Below are 20,853 nucleotides of genomic sequence, written 5' to 3' on the forward strand. Positions count from 1 at the left end.
TCTGGCAAATGCCACCTCGCGATTCCCTTCTGGGCCTGACTGCATGTACTAGAAAGTACCATAACTGTGAGGCAGCCCAGCAAATGCCTGTTTGCTGGCTGAGTAAATAACGCAGAACCTCTATTTATTAAATCCAGGCAGAGCTGCCATTGAGTCAGCTGTTCTTACCTTCAGGTTTTTGGATGACCAGAGCTGCAGAGCTAGTTGCTGGCTTGGGGATGTTCATGGCTGGGGTCCCTATGTACATGGTTCACCTGAGCCTGGAAAACACAAGTGTGGACATATAAAGAGGTCTTGACATTATACACCTGGCAGCTGCATTTGCTAGTCTGTTCTACAGGAATTCAAAATAAATGACAGTCTCATCAACATTTTTCCCCCCTTGAAAGTGGGGAAAAATTGGCTGAGCCACTTTTTTCTCTATCAAACTGGTGAGGTCACTAAAGAATTCACACCACTCTGGGACTTATTTCAAAAAATGTATAAAGAATTAAAAGAACCAGAGCCCTGGCAAGACTCATATTTGTTGTGGAGGTACCTAACAGCAACACGGAAAGCCTGTGGGGCGTTTGGGAGGTTAAGGCAGCATGCAGGAGCATGGGGCAGGCTGCCGTCCCCATGCTGCAGAAGCTGTTTGGGCTGGCTGCGCTCAAAATGTTAAAAAGGGCACACTGGCCTCCTGCCGTGTTCATAAACATGTCCATCAGCTGCAACCTTTGGGGAACAGGCTCTACTGAAACCATTCAGTTGCCGAAAAACACATTGCCATCCTTTACCTTCTAAACTTTCAGCAAAGCAGCTTTTCTCCACTCCAGAATGTAAAATCCACTCACTACACCTGCTACGTGACTGCTATTTAAAATTCACTCCCATAGTGAATTTTATAGCTCATTCACGCTCAGCTCAGAACCTGGGAAAAGCCCCATAACAACACATGCAGATTTTCTACTGAAGCAAAGTTATGCTAAAAACAACTGAATGAGGAGTCCATGAGGCTTGGCATGATTATATTTTACTGAAAAATGCCTAACCATGTGGGCAGAGAGCAAGACAGATGAGATGAAGTCCATAACTACTGCAGCAGTGTTTATTCATTAGCACAGAGACCTATCAGCAGGCTACAGGACCCCTCAAGAGCATGAACCTCTTCTCCACACTCTGCCCACTTTCTCCTCTTAGTAAGCTGTATTTTCAGGAGCCCCCATGGGATTTATTAGCTTCAAGACATTGATTGTACTAAGTATTAGTCTTTTGTCCCCAGAAAATTTAGTGCAAGTTTCCTGCTTGCTGGCACAAATCCTTCCGCTTGCACCTTCCTCCAACACACGCAGCCCACGAGGGAGCCCAGTACCAGGGCAGAGATGCGGTGGGCACAGAAGCCCACCAACAGCAGGACACAACCAGCCTCCCCCAGTACCACAAACATGCCTGAGTCTCTTACCTGAGGGAAACAGCTCCAGGAGCTCCATGTTGCCCTGTCCTCACCTCAAAGCACCCTGTGCAAGAAGCAGGGAAGAAGGGCCCCACACAGGTGTCCTGGGGCTGCCCTTGCAGCACAGCTGAGGGCTTAACACATCGCACCTGGGGCACGGGGCCGGTGGCAACCTGGAGCTGCCGCATGATGCCTCGCTGTCTACATATACTACATACAGTAGCTACCTCAGCATAGAAGATAGAAGGAAGTCCACGTATCTGGGATTTTTTAAGACACCTGGAAAGAAAGTGAACAAATATCCACAACATGCAGCTAATTTCTCAACCAAGCAGGAAATATTTCAAACAGCTCCTTCAAAGCAAACTGCGTATGAGCCCAAGCACCTTGCAGCTTCGGACGTTAAAGGAGAGCAAACAACGGTGAGATTCTATAATTTATTACCGTTGCTAAGATGAACACAGATACTTGATACCCAATCGTATGCAGAACTGTAAAAAAATAGTTTTAATACAGTATCAAAATTTACACAAGTGTAGTGTCAAAAGACCAGTGTCCCTCAAATTAGCCCCTGCACATACGTACTGCAGGCACAAGTACATGTTTTACATTTTTTCATACATACATATATATATATAGATATATAGGAATACAACAATTTAAGTTTAACTATGCAAACAATATGTATGGGAGAAAACAACATGTAAAGATAACAGACAACTGTGTGGGCTGGGTTATACATAAGAAATGATGCAAGAGTGCAGAGTTTCAAAATGGAAGGCCGGATTCTGCGTTTCCAGCTCGAGGAGATGGAGGGAACAGGAGTGTTGCCCAAGAAGGCAATGCTGGATCAGAGGCCTTACATCGAATGGTACCAAGTCAAAATAACAACAGAAACCAATGTAATTACTGCTGCAAATTAACACACTTTTTCTGAAGACAGTTAGCAGATTTACATCATACTCCTACATAACAAAAGGTTGTACAGCAACCGAGCTACAGTCCACTGCATATAGCCCACGAATACAGCATGTTGCAAGCTCAGAGAAAACAGAGGCTCAAATCTTAGTAACCAAGAACAAACCAGAAACCCAGGAATTGTTGCATTCCTATTTTTTTTAAAAACTTTTATTAGTCTTTTTGATGCTCAGCTATGGTAAAAAGTTAAGCAACAGCATTCAGTCACAAGCCTGTTGCACATTCATACATGAAACTATCATTTCTTTTAGATATACACAAAATAGCTATCATTGCAATTCAATACACACAACTAGTATCATACACATAGATAAAAATAAACTAAGCACATCTAGGGCACCGTCTGGTCAAATCTCAGGCAATCTGAACAAGAGCTTTCTGCCTTATAAAAATGAAAGACATGCTCCGAGTATAATAGAACCTTTTTCTTTGAAAGAACACTACAGTGGCAAGAAAAGCTTTTTTATAATACAGTGCAATCTTTTAGATCCTTATAGACTCTTGTTAAATAAACCAGCATGTCTCCAAATTAAACAATCCTGAAAATTGAAAGATAACTTCCAAAAAAACCTCTGATGGAAATTCTGATTTGAGACCTGTAATAGTGATACCTAAGTATTCTGTTCATTAAAGGGCTGTGAACATCACACACGTCTTCAGAAGATGTGCAAAGTGAATCAAAAAGAAAGCTATCTAGCTATCTTTAATTTCATTTAGAAAGAAATTGTGTTTTACTACAAGTACTGTAGTTATGCTACACTACTGGCTGGTTAGGAGACTTTATGGTCTTTTAGCACCTCCAAAGGCAGGTATTCTACCAAAGCAAAAAAATCATCTGGACATTGCCTAAGCACCTTTAACCATAATTTTACAGACTGCAATGTGAGCTACTAAGAAGTGACTTTCTCAAAACTGCGGACATCAAAGGCACAGTTTATCAATGTCTCTCCAGTCTGATGAAAAACCTCTGTTAAATCCAGTGGAAAATTTGTTCAGACCTACTAGCGATTCACTGTAACTAACCAAAATAAAAAACTTATTTCATGTAACTCCTGCAGAATCCCATTTATATTTTAGTTAGGATGGAAATACCTCAGTGCTTCTAAGTGTGCTGTGCTGAAGTGGTGATGTGGCGGCAGCGTTTCACTAGCCAGTATACTGAAACAGCAGTATTCGGGGGACACTGACAACACGGGCTCCTCTGAAAGACCTCTGTGTAGAATCGCTACTAGTTTCCAACAGTCTCGTGTAGTGCATACAGATACCCCGTCGTCAGCTGGGAAGTCGCTGTGGACACAGTCAGTTCTTTCTCTCTCATCGGCAGTTCAAACTCTTTCTCTTCAGAGAGGGGACTCGCTCGGGGCCTTTTACATAGGTCCTTTATACTGATTTCCTGACAAATGTTGTCTAATTCCAGGGCACGACCCTGCAGCATCTCCAAGTTTCCTCCACACAACCTAAAGGGATGGATGGAAAGAGATCTCATTATCACCAGTTACAAGATGTACTGGTGTTCATATAGACATGCACCTGGAAACACCACACGTTCATTAAGCAGACCATGCAGCACAGGTAAGAACAGAGGGGAGGGACACACAACAGGAGAAGAGACTACGTCTCAAGAGATACAACATTCCTGACGAACACAAAAAGCACATGCTTCTAGGTAGAAATGATTAAAAACAGAGACAAATGAACTAGCACGTGCATCACCAGGATATTTTGTGCTTCAGGTATAAGACTGAGGACATTTACAGGCCTCAACTGAAACTTTGCTCAACTATTTCCCAAACCACATCTCTTGCAGAATGCAATTCAGAAGCACAAAGCTCCGTACAGAGGAGTCTAAACATTTCTAGTTTAAAAAGCACAGAACAGTTCTCCCCGTTTTCAAAGAATTTACTTGTTCTCTTAAAATCAAGCAAGGCATTAAAAGTGTTTGCTTTATTTCATTTGTTCTTCCCTGAGATCAGAGGAATTGTGCATGTAGTCACTGTTCTATACATGCTTGTGTGTTTTCTTGAACCAGAGCGAAATCTGCAATTCAGCAAAGTTAGGAATGTTTTCCTTAGTGTGGACTATATGTTATAAAGCTTTCCTTCCTCATACTCACATCTATTCCCATTCATGATTGTGTAACATCCATGTTACAATTACGGAATTAAAAATGCAGAGAAATTGTTAAAAAAAAATATTAGGAAAGTATTGTAGAATGATTTTATTTATAAAAAGATTGACCGAGTACAAGCAGGAGAATCAGTAGCTTGTGTCGTACCACCAGGCATCTCTTCCAGGGGCCACCAGAAACAAGAGTGGCAATTACCACCATACTGCGTATTGCAATTTAAGATTATTTTTGTTTAATAATAATCAACTAGCAACCAGCTAAAGTATAACTGCTACTAAACCACTCATTAATCTCTAGAGCAATAGCGATACGATGACGGCCAAGAAAGACAAAACCTGTTTTCCACTGTCATTATTTATTATTTGTATTTTAACAGTGCCTAAAGCCCAGGAGTGAACAGAGATTGCATTGGCTGGAACTGAATAAAACACAAAGCAGCCGGATCCTGGGAAGTCGACATCCTGAAAAGACAGTTCTTACAGCTGATGAACAAAGGCAGAACAACCCCAAGGCCCTACTGTTATTCTGTGCAAGAGATGGGAAAATAACCCAGTTCCTCTGAGCCTTTGCTGAAGAAAAACCTAAGTATAAGCATGAAAAACAGAAATGCTCCAAGACTGGAAGCAATGAGACTACAGTCTTACTACACAGGGCCAAACAAATTAAAGTCCTTTAAAGGGAACTGTCTTTAATACTAATAGGTAGGCATAACTAAACCCTGCAAACTTTCCACATGACCAGAAACTTGCAGCCTGAAATCAGAAGGAAAACATGTGGAATGAAGTTATCATCCTAAGAATATGCATGTGTTTTAGCTATGTGTGCTGTATTGTGAAACACTACGCCACGATGAAAGCATGAAAAATGGGTTTTTAGTGAAACCTCCCAAATCAGCTGTCTATGGGACAGCCATCGGAAATGGCATAGGGCTGGATTTGATGACACAGGCGTTTCTTTCTGATCTTTGATTGCTGATTTTCCTAACTTAATATTATCAAAAAGAAGGGCCTCTTCGATAGCTTTTGTGAGAAGGCACATGGTACCTACATATGCCTTTCAACAATTTTTCTGGTCAATAAACATTAGACAATATTTACCAAGCTGCTAATGCTGACACAATAATAAACTAAAAGGTGACACTTCTAAAGTCCTTTATTTCCAGCTGAACAAATGACCCCTGATTGCTGGGAAGGCAGAAACGCACACGAGACAGCCCTGGAAAGCCGACACCCTAAGCAGAATTGACAAGATGGGGTCAAAAGGAAGAGTCTCCTGCCATTTTTATGGGTGGGAAATAGAGACAGCTTTATCAGCAACCACTTTTGCTTGTGCATGCAGTGCAACAGATACCTGGGTCTCAAAGGCATCACAGTAATTTTATTTGCCTCCTTTTCAGAAACATGGGATGATGTAGGCTAAATTTCTGCAGATTTATCACCAAACTCTCCTTTTGTGCTGGCATACATGCAGTTCTTTGCACAGTCATGACAGCTGTGCATATTGCTGCCTTCTGTGTACATATTTGGCCCTCTGCATCGTATATGCATTTTGGATTTGCATATAAGGTTGTTTTCTTCTCAGTCACTAGTTCAACACTGAACTTGTCACAAGCAGCACTAATGCAATTACTTCGCACTTGCAAGCACTCAAGAGAAAATGTAATACTTGAGCATTCCTGAATGTGCTTTAAATAGTTGTGACAGAGTGAAAAGCCCAGTACCAAAAACTTCACTCAAAATTTCGGCAGAAACCCTGACTGAATAAAAGGCAGCTATGAAGTTCACGATACAGTCATGGCAATTCATTTCTAGCTTACTTCCAAGACACCGGAGTGAAAGGACGGAGAAATCTCCCTGGAAGCCAGGCAGAAACCTGCACCCTAACTGCAGGTGACAGCAGCTACATCACCTGCTGCTGCGGTAGCATTCAAGCTCGTGGTACTTCACACACAGTGTGAAACACACACGGAGATCTCTAGGGTCCCTGACCCCCCTTGCCCAGCTACCCCAGCAATCCCAGATGGCATACCCCATCTTCCCTTTGGCTCCCAGCCCAAGCGAGCGTGCTGGAAACCTGTGAATAAAACTTACCGGTAAGAGGAAAAATCACGAAGAACACCCCTCCAGACTTAACCCAAACACTCCCGTGCTTTAAAATGACCTCCACGCTCACAAATACATGATAAACTACCTCTAAACCTGCTGCTACATATTGCTACGTTCTCCTAAGACAATGCAAGTATATAAATACAAAGGAAAAACATTCCCAAATACGTTGTTGATGAGGTGGTGCCAATACCATATGCACATCCTGAGGAGAGAATTCCCACATCCGTTAGCTTAATAAAAGATAAACATGATCGTATAATACAATAAAGTTCCTACAACATACATCCAAATTGCATTTTGGTACCAATCAAGACTATGTACCCAAATTATAGAGACCAAAATGAAACTTGTCATCGTTCCACTGTTTTCATAGGCAAAACGACGCCATGGCAAAGCTTTCATGTAAAACACCCACAGTGCATAAAGCTGGAGCAAAACAGTGAGCTACAAACTGGAAGGAACTGCAATGAGAATGCAAAAGAAAAGAAAAATTATAATTAGTTTACCACAAATCCACTGTGCTTTTAACATGGACTAGATGAATAGAAGAAAAAATAAGAGCAGAAAGGAAATAACCAAGTATTTAAAAAATATAATAATGTATAAAAAGTCAAATCAGACATAGATCATAAAAGTCAGAAGAAAAAGGTAGCATTTCAATGCCAGCAGCAGAGCTTTGAATGGCTAGGGAACAGAGAGACAAGGCAAAATACAAGTATATACTCGGGATTTACAAAAATGAATTGATAACGTCAAATTTAATATATTAGCATTTTAGAAGTGGCAGTACATGCATCATGAGAACTTTCATGGATTACTATTAAATATGTATTAGTTAGAAACGGCTTTTTTATCCATAAATTGCAAAGGAACACTGTAGGCAGGAAAATACATAGCTGCCATTGTACAGGTGGGGAAATGGAGGCTGCTGGACTTCTTCATACTTGCCAGTTTTTTTTCTTTTGAAGGATAAATTCAGGTCAGCTAGGTCATGCAGTATTTTATCCCAGATATATTATTGCACATAGATATTTCTGATCAATGCTGACCAACATGTTAAAATTATAGTGTTCCTAATACAACAGTAATCGCATTACAGAAACAGTAACTGACTTAATTTCCATATAAAATCTTCAAAGACATATTGTCAGCATTTAAACAAAAAATATTTTGCACCTTCAGGTGTTTCCAGGCTCAATATGGAAAATGAAATTAAACACCTTAAACATACAACGCACATTTCTCCAGCCACAGCTTTTTCTGTCTCACTAAGGTAGTGGTAAGAGTTTTTTACAGCGTGCTGATTTAGATTTTCCCGAGTTTCCAAGACATGGATATGTTAAAAAAAAAAAAGGGAAATTTTTTTTCACAAATTTGTTTTGCAGCCACAAATAAGAGCAATAGTATTTTTAAGCTTTCACGGGCCTTTCCTGTGTATGGGCACACATATATAACTGGCCAATTGCATTTAAAGATAATTAGACTGATTCCAGTGCTCTGGATTTCAGGGCAGGAGGGATCATTAAATCTTTTTGCCTGACCTCCTGGGTACCACAGAACACTTACTTTTCTGCAGCAACTCCTATACTTAGCCTCAGACCTTGTCTTCGATTAAATCATACCTCAATTTAATTTGTAGATGGCATAGTGGAGTTTCCAGTTCTCAGGACAGGGAAACCCAATGCAAGTTTTGCAGGTAAGCCTGCGCCCTTGCTTATTCAGGCAGTCAGACTAGATAAGGATCATCATCATTCCATAAATATAAACCCTGGTCTGCAAAGCAAACCTACGTGGAATATGCACACCTCCGCGCACAAGCGTGCAGTTTGGCGATATACTACTAGCAAAAAGAAACAAAGACATCCTGCCGTATGAAATAAATATTTCTATATTCCTAGCGATACCGCCGGCACATAGGGAATAACCCCATAACCACTGGCAGGGTGGGGATTGCCAAGCCCCAGGCGCAGGGACACACACACGGCAATTTCTTCTTTCAACCACCCTGCCCGACGGATCAGGTCATGGAAGAGCCTTTATCAGACCAGCTGCATGGCAAAGCTCTTCTCTCCCTTTCGCCGCTGTCTCTACCAGTGGCAGATTCACAGGCAGTATTTTTTTGTTTTTTAAGTCTCCCCATTACTCAGGGAAAAAAAGCACTATTTTTAGAAATTACCTCCCTCTCTTTTCTTATGGATCTGTCCCTTTAAAATATATTCCTGCTCTTTAGATTTCTTGCTGTACTGAAGGGGATGGCACTAACAGTGAGCTTTTGCAACAAAGACTATTTCTTTTTTGCAGGAATTACAAATTGCCAGATTTGTCAAGAAAAACAGGCTCCTTACTTTGGCTTGTTCTTCCTCCTGCATCGGGTTCTGCTAAGCGATGCAAGTGGGAGCCCTGTGTTCCCCAGAAAGGCAGGATCAAACCCATATGCTTCACTCTGGGAAACAGCAGGGTCTCCTCCCTGGCTGGGGATGGGGAAGGTTGGGCCGTTTAGCTGACAGCTCACTTTCCAATTCGAATAGAACAGTATCATTTATATCTATTTCTGCCTGCTGCAATACCTTCTAGCAAACTAAAAGCTGAGCTTTCCCATCATATTGAACTAAATTCTGTGTACTTCTTATCAATCTGTTTCAGCAACCAAGGTATCAGCTATTGTTCAAGTATTTCACTTACACCAACCAGCTATTACAGGTTGTCAAAAGTATGTTGTTAAAAGTTCCATTCAGGGAAGTGTCTTTGCCAATGGCCATTTTAAGAGAACTACAAAAGGCTTTTTTTTTTTTTTTTTTAAATAATTATGCGTGGTCTCTTGACAAAATTACTTGGCATAGCTTTATTTTCTAAGTAACAGCAGGTGAAATATATGGAAGATGCACGCAGGACCTTGAGCACTGCTTGAACTAGGAGCTCCTCAGCAGCTGGGAACGATGGTTCTTCGTACCTCTCCTGTAGGAGAGTAAGAGCAGCACGCTCGCGGGCAGAGTGCTGCTGATGGGGACGTGGTCAGGGGATGGCCATTAGAGAGGGGACCTGCAGTTGTGTGCGTGTGGAGAGGGGCTCAAGCACTCTGCTGCTGCTTCCCCGTTCGGAAGCCAGAAAAACAGGCGAGGTGGCTGCAGGGAAGCCCTGCGCCTGGGTTTTATGTTTCAGGAAGGGATCTGATCGCTGTAATTTGTGCACAGTTCACTTACATAAACCTATTTCCTCAGGCTTCACGGAGGAGAAGTCAATGTCACCCAGCCATGTGGAAGATAATCACTCTGCGCATAAACTCAGATGTCCAGGCAAGTCAATAGCACTACTGAGCTCTTACTGTGCACTGTACATCTCCACAAAGCTCAAAAACAGAGGAAACATCTACAGTTCCTTTCCAGTTCTCCCTTGGAGGAGTGCAAACCTACCCTCTCCAAGTAACCAGTATGTCCCTGCAATGTCTGTATAGGTGAGGAATAAGACCCACTTAACCGAATGAATATTATAGCAGTTACTAGCTAATGAGTGAAGTACAGGAGAGAAGACAACCAGGAAACAGTCATGTGAGAGCCACTGTTAGGAGACAGGAATACAAAATCCTCTCCAGAGGAGCATGGACACAGCTGACGCACATGTGGCAGCGGGAGAGTGAACTCAGCCAGCTGTCGATTCAGATAGCCTGATAAACCATTGCATCTTTCAAGAGCTTTCTAAGTTTCATTAACTGGAACGGTTTCACTGTTGATGTAGGCAAGAACTTGCAAATTTGCCCCTCTGATTGCTTGCGTCAATTGCTGTTTATCAATGCAACACAGGTCTTTGCAATTTAACCCTGACTTCAGAGTAAATCACCTTGGGTTTCACAGAGGTTTCAACACTGACCTTCCGATCATGGTGCATGTCTTCAGCCCAAAGTTCTGCTATTTTTATTATGAATATACCATGCGCATTGGCTTTATCTTTGCATTAAAGTATTTCTCTCTGCATGGGTTACAGGAATTCGTTATATTCCACTGGAGAACAAATATGCATCCTAGATGAAGTAGAAAGACTTTCTTATTCAGAAAAACACCGCTTTCAGCGTCAAAGAAAAAGTGTACAAGTGTAAGTAACTGGGAGAGCAGCTACAGCTGGCATCGCCCCCGTTGTAAGGGCCGGATCCCTGCCCCGAGGAACACACAGTCCACAGATGCAATGAGTGACACACAGAAAAACAATCCCGTTCATGACAGTAACATCCCAGTGGTGTCCACAGGAATGTTGCCAGGACAATACGACACGTGTTGAGTAACAGACACGACGTTTTGTATGGACTGTACCGGAGGAGCGTTACCTTCAGAGCATTTACCACTGAGTCAGATTGCTGAGAGGCTGAGCCATGTCCACTGATGCTAGCTGGCTCGTTTGCAGAGCAGTAACTCCCCTCCGCCCCTCCTGGCATCCTAATGGGATCCTTCGCAAAAGATTAAAAACTATTTAATAAAGAAAAGGGTTGGTAACTAATTAAAACAATGTATTGATTTTTTAAATTATTTTTTTAAAAAAAGCTGAGAAGCACTGCAGGCATGTTTTTCTCCAAAGTCCCCCTCTTTCTGTGCCACAGTGACCAAGATCCACGTGAGGCAGCTCAAGTGCCACTGTTGAGTGTCACCCAAACACTCTGGCCCTCAAGGGTGTCTAGCTGGAAAATCAGGACACGGTAGTAAAGTTTCTTATGTATGTATGTTGCCTCACAAAAGTGCTGTAAGGTTCAGAGAGATGATTCAACTCCAGAGGAAGGTTTTGAGAATGTCTAATTTTATCCCAATAATTCTGGAGGTTGTTCCTTCAATAAAACTCACATTTTTAAATGTCACTGCAAGCTCAGCCGCAGCTGACCAGGGACAGAGCTGGGAGCTCTGGGCTGCCAGCTCACTCCTTCCCTGCCTCTGGCTGCCCCGGTGCGAGGGCATGTCCCCCCGCTCGCCTGCGAGAAGCCAACGGTGACAACATCAAGGGCTTTTTCCTCCCAGTGGACACCTGGAAGGGTTCTTCAGGACACCGCCAAACAAATGCAAGCTACCTAAACTCTTACAGCTCAGTCACCTCAGACTTTGCAGGATGTAAAGCATCTCCTGGAATGACTGCAGTGCCGAGGTAACCTGAGCAAGCAGCCGGCTTCAGAGGAGTGCTAAAAATACTCCTGCTGCATTCACAGACAGCAATGGGATAGCTGCACTGACAGAGACGGCCTGAGTAGACGCTCCCGAGGTGCTTTCAGCCTGACCTGCTCTCCACTATCATCCTTCATGCAGAATTTTCTTTAAAATAATGAGAAATATAAAGAAGAAAAACATGTCAAAGATTGAGAAAGAATAAGTTCCTTTCTTACAGAGTAAGAAACGCTGTAGGAAACATTAAGAAATAATGTAGCAGTAATTCCTGCTGCAATGTGTGGGAAATGCGTTTCTGAAGGAAAAATAATGGCAGTGGAAAGAGCCTCTGATCAGAATCAGTGCCCTGAGGTGCACTGATTTGCCCTGCTGAGCAAGCACATAGCACGTTGCAGTCTTTTTGGGGGTGTCTATGATCTAAACAATAGGAAAGATGAAGGTGGGTGTGGGAGAAAAAGGGCACGGAGATGACATGAGGCTGAACTTCACAGATCCAGTCTGCCTGAAAATGTTCAACTGACAAGTACCCCAGTCCAAAGCAAGTTTATATGCCGGGCATGACTTCATCAGGATTTGCCCGGGCCTTTGTAACCAGCGCTGCACGGCTCACAGCGGTGCCAAAGGGGCACATCGCAGAGAGAACCCCCGCAACTGCTGAGCATGTTAGACTCGATCCCAGCAATCATCTGCACCCAGGCTGCAGGACTGAACCGCACACGTTCAAAAAAACCCTAAAAGCAACTAAAAAAAAAAAGAATGCTGCACATACTAAGCCCACGGAAAAGGTACCTTGAGTCTAAATATGAAACTCCGTTTGATGCACAAACTCTCTTCCAGTGCCTCCCTCCTGCCAAGCAACGGGCGCAGCGTAAACCGCAATAGTGGGCACTAATGGGTCTCATAACTAGGCTGACAATACCGACACACACTTAGGGCAGCGTGCAGTGCGTCATCCTACAATTCTCCACATCAATGACTATTATCAATTTGCTGTGATGTATGGAGGGAGATTTAGGACTTACTTTTCTTTGGGAAGGATTTATAGATCTGTTAGTGACTGGGCAGACTTAATGCTATACTTTTGGAAAAGAAATGAAAGAGGAAGGAAAAGGGGTAGTAAAGCAGATTGGAGCAATTCTGGTTTAGGATAAATTCCCTCAGTCAGCTTTGTTTTTTTTAAAAAGTCAAAGTACTGACTCCAAGACCAGCAAAGACTTTGGTCAGTTTTGAACGGTAAAATATAAATACTGCTATTAAAAGCCAGGGAAAATTAGTACAGATTGTACATCTAAAGTCATGGCTCCATAGTGCTGAAATCTCTATTAACTTTAAACATCTTGAGTAATTTTGAATGAACAGAGCTGTAAAACACCAACATCTGAGAAATAATTAACTTTTTTTTTCCTCATCCTACTGCCCTTCCCTACTGCCCCTGACCAGCCCTTGTGCCCAAGCTACAGCACAGTTTGCACATTCCTTCCTCTGAGTCTAAGGTGTACAGTGAACAGATAATACTGCTGCAGAAAGCACATTGCCTGAAACAGGTGAAACCCACATAATATCCCGTGTACATTTTGCCACAAAGATAAGAGAGTGCAATCACTAAATGTGCAGATCCATTTCCTGTTGGAAGTAAATCTATAAAATATCTAATGCCAACACGTGACTAGTGAATAGAAAGCACAGGAAATCTGACTCAAGCCCATCCTATCACATAACAAAAAATTAGACGAATGGAAAGTTAGCATCTCCCTCACATTGACTGCAAAACGTTAAGGATACTCAGGCCATTGTCCCATAGTGCCAGAGGCAAACCCTGCACTGTACCCTGGTCACGGTCAGAATAAAGACCCCTGTGTAGAACAGGATACTCTTGGATGGAAAGAACTAATCATGAGCCTTTCTACTTGAGCCAGTAGAAAACAATTTTTTTCAATCCATACTGTTGCTAAAGAGAGTCATGAATGAAAACCGCTGTGGCACACTACATAGCTCAAGTCAGTGGCAGTTTATCTGCCAGCCCCTCCGGAGGAAGCATGCTGCTTGCTGCCTGATTCGCAACCTCCCCATGGCATGCAGGAGTAGTCAAGGAAGAAAAAGCACAGTCCATCTCTGCCCCAAGGACACTTGCAGTCACCTCACCAAAGCTTCTGAGAGAACACGATTTTCCTGTCCCCTGGGCACTGCTCTGTTCACTTACCATCGGGGACCCACCTCAACAAATGCACAAGACCTCATTCTCCAGTTGCCTTTTATCCCAGAAGCAAGTGGTTTACCAGGAAGTATATCCTTCCTGCTGGCTAACTGCCACACCAGTTCAATCACTACCTGATTTTCAAAGCTTTTTTTGGATTTCCGCAGCCCTCAATTTCCCCATTAGCTCAAAGAAAACACAGGCTGTGTTTGTCAGCTTGTTTCAAATAGGCAGGAGAAAGGAAAAACAGAAAGCAACAAGCTGCAGTACGTTGCTCTGCTAATGCACCAAACAAAACAGCAACAATTTTTTAGGGAACGTTCCTATCAATTAAAACACACAATTTTTAAATGCTGCAGTTATTCACCATAATTCCTGTTCTCAATGACCTCAGCAGAAACCTCTACTCCTGCATATTGCTGCCGAAATCCACATACCCTCACAGAACGTTTGAAGCATGCTCAGATTTCTGAGTGGCCAAAACCATTGCTGGCTACACAGGTTCAGAAGCAACCATTTTCAGCAGGCCCTTCATAAAGCTCTTCTGCTAATGAACCTGTAAGAGAAAAAGGCTCTGGGCTGTAGCACCTCCAAATCTTGGAGGCCACACATATAAAGACCACCACTATTTAAAATATGAAAGATTCAGTGGACTTTGCTAGAAAATCATGAGTACAAAGTAACTCCAGACTTTTGGAAAGTACTCTGGAAAAATAATAATCTGTCCTTCTCTCCGAACTGCAGCTCTTTTTGTGCACCAGGTTTTCCTGAATGTCCATCTTCATAACATCAGGCCCATAAGCTTTTGCCATTCAGCCTGCACATGCCCACCAACGTGGAAGCACTATACTTAGGATGCCCTGAGACAAAGACTCCGGTCAGAACCTCAGCGGTTGTAAGCTGAAGTCACTCCATTAATGAGTGACTATTAATTTAAACTGAGGATGAGAGCACATGAAAGAACAGGGTGGGTGGATCCTGTTGATTTACTTTCAGCAAATCTTTAATGACATGATTAGGTAGCAGGTTTGTTCAATGGGTTTTAATTACATTTTGGTGGAAGGATTCCCTATTCTTCTACACGCTATGGAAGGGAGGAGACAAATGGTATTGGATCGTGAGTGACACAGATTTTACAAAAAAAATACTAACCAAACAGTTCCCATCTTCTAATTTCATAACTAAAACCATACCATGCAGAGGGAAAATTAAAAAACCACAGATCTCAGCAAAAAAGATTTGGAAATGGCTTGAAATAAAATGTAATAATCTAACTGAAGGGGGAAGAAAGAAGGAAATGGAAAGTGTTGGAAGTGCTTAAAAATAAACTAGTGTGTGCCTAAGGGTCATGCCTGCCATTTCACACTTAAACATACCAGGACTGGAAAAGGCTAGCAAGGATGCAAAACCCAAATGAAGTGCCTGAAGCAACAGTAGAATTGAAAGAGAAACAACGAAAAGAGATGGAAAAGGACCAAAAGACTTGGAAAGAATGAGGAAATGGAGGCAGAAAAGCCCATGTGAGAGGGAGCAGAAGGGCTGTGGTTCAGCCCTGCACCACACCTGCCTCACGGCTTCGGTGCTGCACTCTGTGGACGTCGGGAGCTCAGCTCCCCGCATCCAGCCTGGGGCCTCACTGACCCATGCAGTTGTTCGCTTGGGAAGCAGCATTCTGGCAATGCTTCCTTTCCTCTCCATTAAAAGGTAAAGCTAAATTACAAGGACAAAGAGTTAGAAGGGGGAAATGTCTGACAATTCTCCATCTCTGCCTCTTGCTCCCTCCTCCCATGAAACAAATAAAAACTGAAGCAATTTAAATTGGGTGGCTTGCCAAGAATGTCCTTTTGCAAATGGATTCTCTGTCATTATATGACAGATGTCCACATTTCTGTTACATTTCAGCTGAGCTTATCAGCCCTGAAATACTACCCCTAGTTAATTGACATGTGGATGCCAGATCCTGATCTCGCTTTCCCAGCGTAAGACATGGAGAGCAGTTATGCACCACACCAAGTCTGGGAGGACACTCCTGTTCTCAGTTGTCTAAAGTTACTCACTTGACGTAACAGATCTGGCACAGCCCAGGAAGCTGTAACTGGGATCTGAATCCATTGTTTGGTCCCTACATATTTTCTTAATTATGGCCGAGTATCTTCATTACAACAGACACTATGTTCTGGCTAGAGCACCGGTCATACTATCATGGTGGGGTTTTTTTATGTTAGCAGCACAACTCAATCCACAGTGATGCTGTAGTTTCACGTACATTTTCAGGCAGCAGACGGCAGCGGCACTGCCAGGGCCCGTGTGCTGCAGAGAGCTTTTCTGCCCCAGCCCCACCAGGGAACTACTCTGGCCTGAAATCCAGCCAAGCAAAACAGAAACGTTCTCGCTCAAATCCTTTTGCCTCTATGCACTGCTGTCACGCACCCTTACCTACATGAGCGTTTGAGAAGCACCAGCACAAGCTGCACACCCGGCACAGTTTGGCATTCTTAACAGAAGACCCAGCTGCATAGCATAAATCTTGGAAAGTATCTGCTTTCTTGCATGAAAATCCTATTTGTGGCCAGAAACTGAAAGGGTCTGGATCATGTCTTGTTACATGCTATCTGAGAGAAGGAAAAAAGGCCACCACCACCACCACAACAAAAAGAACAGCAAATCACAACTCTCACCAACACAGCAAACCTACAACCCGTCTATGGCTTCTCTTAACTCTTAAACCCACTACTGTGCTATAATCTGCCACCAGAACAACTCGGCAGCACAGGCAGAGACATTAACAGGCTTAAGTGAATACGCACATTTTTATACCTTTTCTATTATCTGATCAAACTAAATATTGACTCGATGGTGGTACTGCATTTCCCCTGACAAAGAAGCCCTCGGGTACTGCAGAGTGAACTAAAACTCAGATTCCATTTGAACAGTGATGGCAGCACTTAAATCCATTTTCTCTGGAAATGTTCTTGCCACTAAATATTAATAAAACCTTTACATTAGAGGTCTGTGGGGTTTTGAAAAGAAAATTAGTATGTATGGAGGGAGACAAGCAAAACAAAAGAAACTGGAAAAGAACCACACCTAAGTGACAGATGAAAGAAGTGATTTCTCTGAAGAGGGTGTCAACAAATGTGCCAGTGCATTTTCACAAGTGGTGCATAAGCAGAAAACAGGGGAAAAGACAGGATACTGAAAGCAGAGAGGAAAAAGAAGAAAAGTGTAGCAGGAGGACAGAAAAAAGCCTCAGAAAGCAAGGTAAGGACTCTGCAGTAACGACCTGGCAGAGGCGTCACACTCACGAGTGCAAGTCATCACCTCCCTCATACTAAGCGCAGTCCTGCAACTCCCAAACCCTCCCAGTGCTCCAGTACGCTGTCGATGAGGTGCGATGCAAAAAGCAAAAGGCACTCTCTCACTGGTGAAATTTTAAGGCACAACATTGCAATTGAGTAAGAGCAGTGCCAGAAACCTTCATCAGTTGTCGAGCTCGTATATTTTCAGCTGATTTGTCAAGAGCGCTGGGTTTGGCTCAACGCCCAACAAACTCCCATTCCTCCCATTAAATGGAATGGAACCAGTGCCAGGAGCTTATGCATTTCCATCCCGTGTCCTTGTCTTCATGACAGGGCCTGATCACTGCTGACAGCACGTTCAGGGTGTTACTCACAGGAACAACAATCCCCCAAAACAAACTCATGCAAATGCAACGCTGAGGTAATCAAACGCAAAGTCAGAATAAGCTTGGTGTCTACATTTCCTTCCTCTCCCCGAAGCAATGACTTTCTTCAGGAGGAAAGGTGACTAAGATATGCCAGGAAACATGAACCCTTGTCAGTCATTATTTCTTGTAATAAAGTATCCAGAGATACTAGGAGATTTTTCATAACTCTACTACAGATCCTTGTGCCAACAAAACCAAGTGTAAGACAAACTTTGACCTGTGTATTTAAAAACAAAAAAAGCGGTTTGCAGGCTTGCTTACCTAGTTCGTCCCCTTCAAAACCTCACAATCAGCGTATTTTGTTTCAATGACTTTTGCAACAGCTACAGGCTTAAGTGCTATTTTCACAAGCACTATATTCTGGTTTTGGCACCCCATCTAAGACATTTTCAATGAACTCAACATGCACAATGTGGGTGTTCCAGTCTTCGGCAAGATTTGGTAATGCATTTCATGGGTCTCCACCTGAGCGCCTCAACCACAGACAAATAAAACATACAGTCTTTTAAAGGTTTTGCCCACAAAGAATGTTCTGCACAATTTATCCCCCCGTGTCGTTCCAAACCACAAGAGTATTTCTCAGGTAGGTTTGATAACATTTGCCCTGAACTCCATTCTTGACAAGAAAATAATATTCTTTATCACTGAAGATCAACCTTTGTCCTTCCTATTGAAGACTGTCTATGTGCTAACGGACAGACATTTAACCATCGTTGCTGTCCTCCTTTTCCAGATCAAAAAATTAGGGTACAGAGAAGTTACATGACTTGCTCAAGGTCACCTAGCAAGTCAAGAGCTAAACAAGAGCTACAGAGGCCCTTCCAACTGTCATATTATAAGTGAGAAAAAAACCCCACACTTTACTTAAAATCTGCCTTAAGAAAGGAAATCGCTAACCTGGGACTGAGATCTTTTAGCTAAATCTTAGCTTATACAAATGAATAAATCTGAGCCAGTGGATTTTACTTCTTACTACATTTCACTGCTATTTTGGATTTTACATTCAAATAACAGTACTAGGTTCAATACAAAACAATTTTCTCCTTCAGACCAATGCCTTCATTTAAACTGTTGTTTGATTTAAACTAAATGCAACTTTTTTCTTCTTCCAGTGGGCAACTTCATTTGGAGACTTTATGGATTTTCCTAAGGATTACTCAATGAAATATAATAGAAATACGCACTGGTATATATGTGTACATATAAAAAAATACAAGTGTCTTTGATTCATTCTTAATGAATTTCAAAATTTTTCATTCTTAAAAACATATTGGGAAAAACTTCAATGTCATATTTGCTTATTTATTCAATTTCAGTCTTGCTTTTACGAATCTACTATATTCTGCAAAATATTAAAGATAACCTCACCCAATTACTATTACTTAAAAAATTTGTATTTTTCAAGCAAAGTATTTTGGTTAACTATAAAAAGTACTCAATATTTTAATAACAAGAAGCTCTTGTAATAAAACCAGAATGTAAAGGCTCAGTTCACTGTGATTTTCAACCCTTAAGCTAATTAATCGTAAGTAGCAGCTTCCAGTGAAATTTTCTTAGCAAGGTATCAACACCTGCAAAGGAGAAAAATTAATGAAAGCATTGTCACAGTCTTAAATAAATACCCCACGCAATCACAAGCACGATGAACAAACAGATGTGAGTGCCTTTGATTATCCGAATGATCAGCCTGAGTGTTCAAATGCAGTAACGTCAAATGACAATTAATACTGATTTTATCTCAAGCACGAAGACTCGAGCGTTGCTGTCTAGCTGCCGGCTACTGTTCCCACCAACAGAAGTCACCCACCTGGGGCAGCATGCGATTTTCCTCCTCCAGCTGTCTTACTCTTGCCTCCAGCTGCCTAACATAGGACAAGGTTGATTCTAAAAATCAAAAAGAAAAAAACTCATATTATCCACAGAGATCTGCTTGTGTTTACTAGTGTCAGAGCCTGTGCCACATTCTGACTTGCGCTCACAGCAGACTGCCTCTCTCAAACGTCCATTAAACATTCAGCTCTGCTCCTCTCAAGGGCAGTGCAAGTAGCACTGATACTAGAATTAATCCAATTCCTTGTTGCTTGTGATTCTAAACTGCTACGCTTTATGGTGGTCCCTTCTCAGACACAAGGTATCTTACAGAAAGGCAACACAGACTTGAGTTCTTCCAACCCATCCCCCAAGCTCTGTGAGCTTGTACTCTATTTTGGAAATACTCCACAGTAGTAAGCATTATCCCACCAAGTCACCACTGAAAAGCCCAGAAAGAGAAGACATTCTTCTGCAGGAAAACCAAGTCAAAGAGGCCCCTCCACCGTGGAGGTCTGGTGGTGCACACGCAGCCTCCCGGCCGCAAGCCGTGACCTCGCCTGCGGGGACAGCAGCTTGCCCGCATGGAGGCTCAAGCCTCAGCCTCTGCTAGGAATCAGACGTGTTGCCATGGCTTGAGCCTGTGCTAGAAACCAGATGTGTGTCCCCAGGGCCCTGAGAGGGTTTGGAGCCCGGCTGATAGCACAACTGCCTGGGGCACAGCGCTGCTCACAGCGAGTACTCCTCTCCCCACGCATGCCAGGGCAGTACCGTACCAGGGTCACACTCTCACAGTGCTGCTTTGCTGTGTGGGACTGGTTGAAGAGCAAAATCCTGCCCACTCTATTCACAAGTAACCTCACTGACCTTCAGAAGATAATACGGTTGATTATGGAGAATATGAGTCACTCCTAGTCTGCTCTGTTCCCAAGAACTTTATGTAAGAAGAGCAGATCCATGATCCATCCCTAAAAGCATCCGAGAGCTTTACTATCACGCATTTCTTGGGTCACACTGAATTTCTGCTATTAAAGTCCTATATCTAAGAAAAATACATGCCTGAGAAAGTAGCGCTCGACTGTAAGAGAAAAGATATCTTCTCAGTCCAGAAACACTGCTGTGACTCTTGTACCTCCTTGCATGTAGATAGAAGTCCGCTCCTGACTCAAGTGATCCACTCAACTTTCTCAGAGATGTCAATTCCAGCAATATACTTGTACTCATACCACCACATAACGAGTAAAATTATTTCTTTGATGATTAATGGTATGGAATCCACGGGTATCGGGGCAGTACTGTCAGTTGATATAACCCCGCAAAGCTGCATTGACGACAGAGCTGT

At 42.6% G+C, this 20,853-nt stretch overlaps 1 protein-coding gene across 3 annotated transcripts in view; it reads right to left on the reverse strand.

Annotated features, from left to right (window-relative positions):
* Positions 1–3,777: 3,777 nt before the first annotated feature.
* CCDC85A (coiled-coil domain containing 85A) overlaps positions 3,778–20,853 on the reverse strand; it is a gene marked incomplete at its 3' end in the record, with an annotated part of 78,435 nt that continues 61,359 nt past the window's right edge. The window contains exons 3-5 of one of the 3 annotated variants that reach the window (XM_081998217.1): positions 19,510–19,586; positions 10,962–11,081; positions 3,778–3,867 (exon numbers count right to left, since the gene is read on the reverse strand). In XM_081998217.1, the coding sequence (XP_081854343.1) occupies positions 3,778–3,867; positions 10,962–11,081; positions 19,510–19,586 (287 nt within the window). The remainder of the gene's footprint in view (positions 3,868–10,961; positions 11,082–19,509; positions 19,587–20,853) is intronic. The other 2 variants (XM_081998218.1, XM_081998219.1) reach the window with 2 other exon arrangements.

This window comes from Phaethon aethereus (assembly GCF_964289735.1).
Source record: "Phaethon aethereus genome assembly, chromosome: 3".
Classification (NCBI taxonomy): Eukaryota; Metazoa; Chordata; class Aves; order Phaethontiformes; family Phaethontidae; genus Phaethon; species Phaethon aethereus.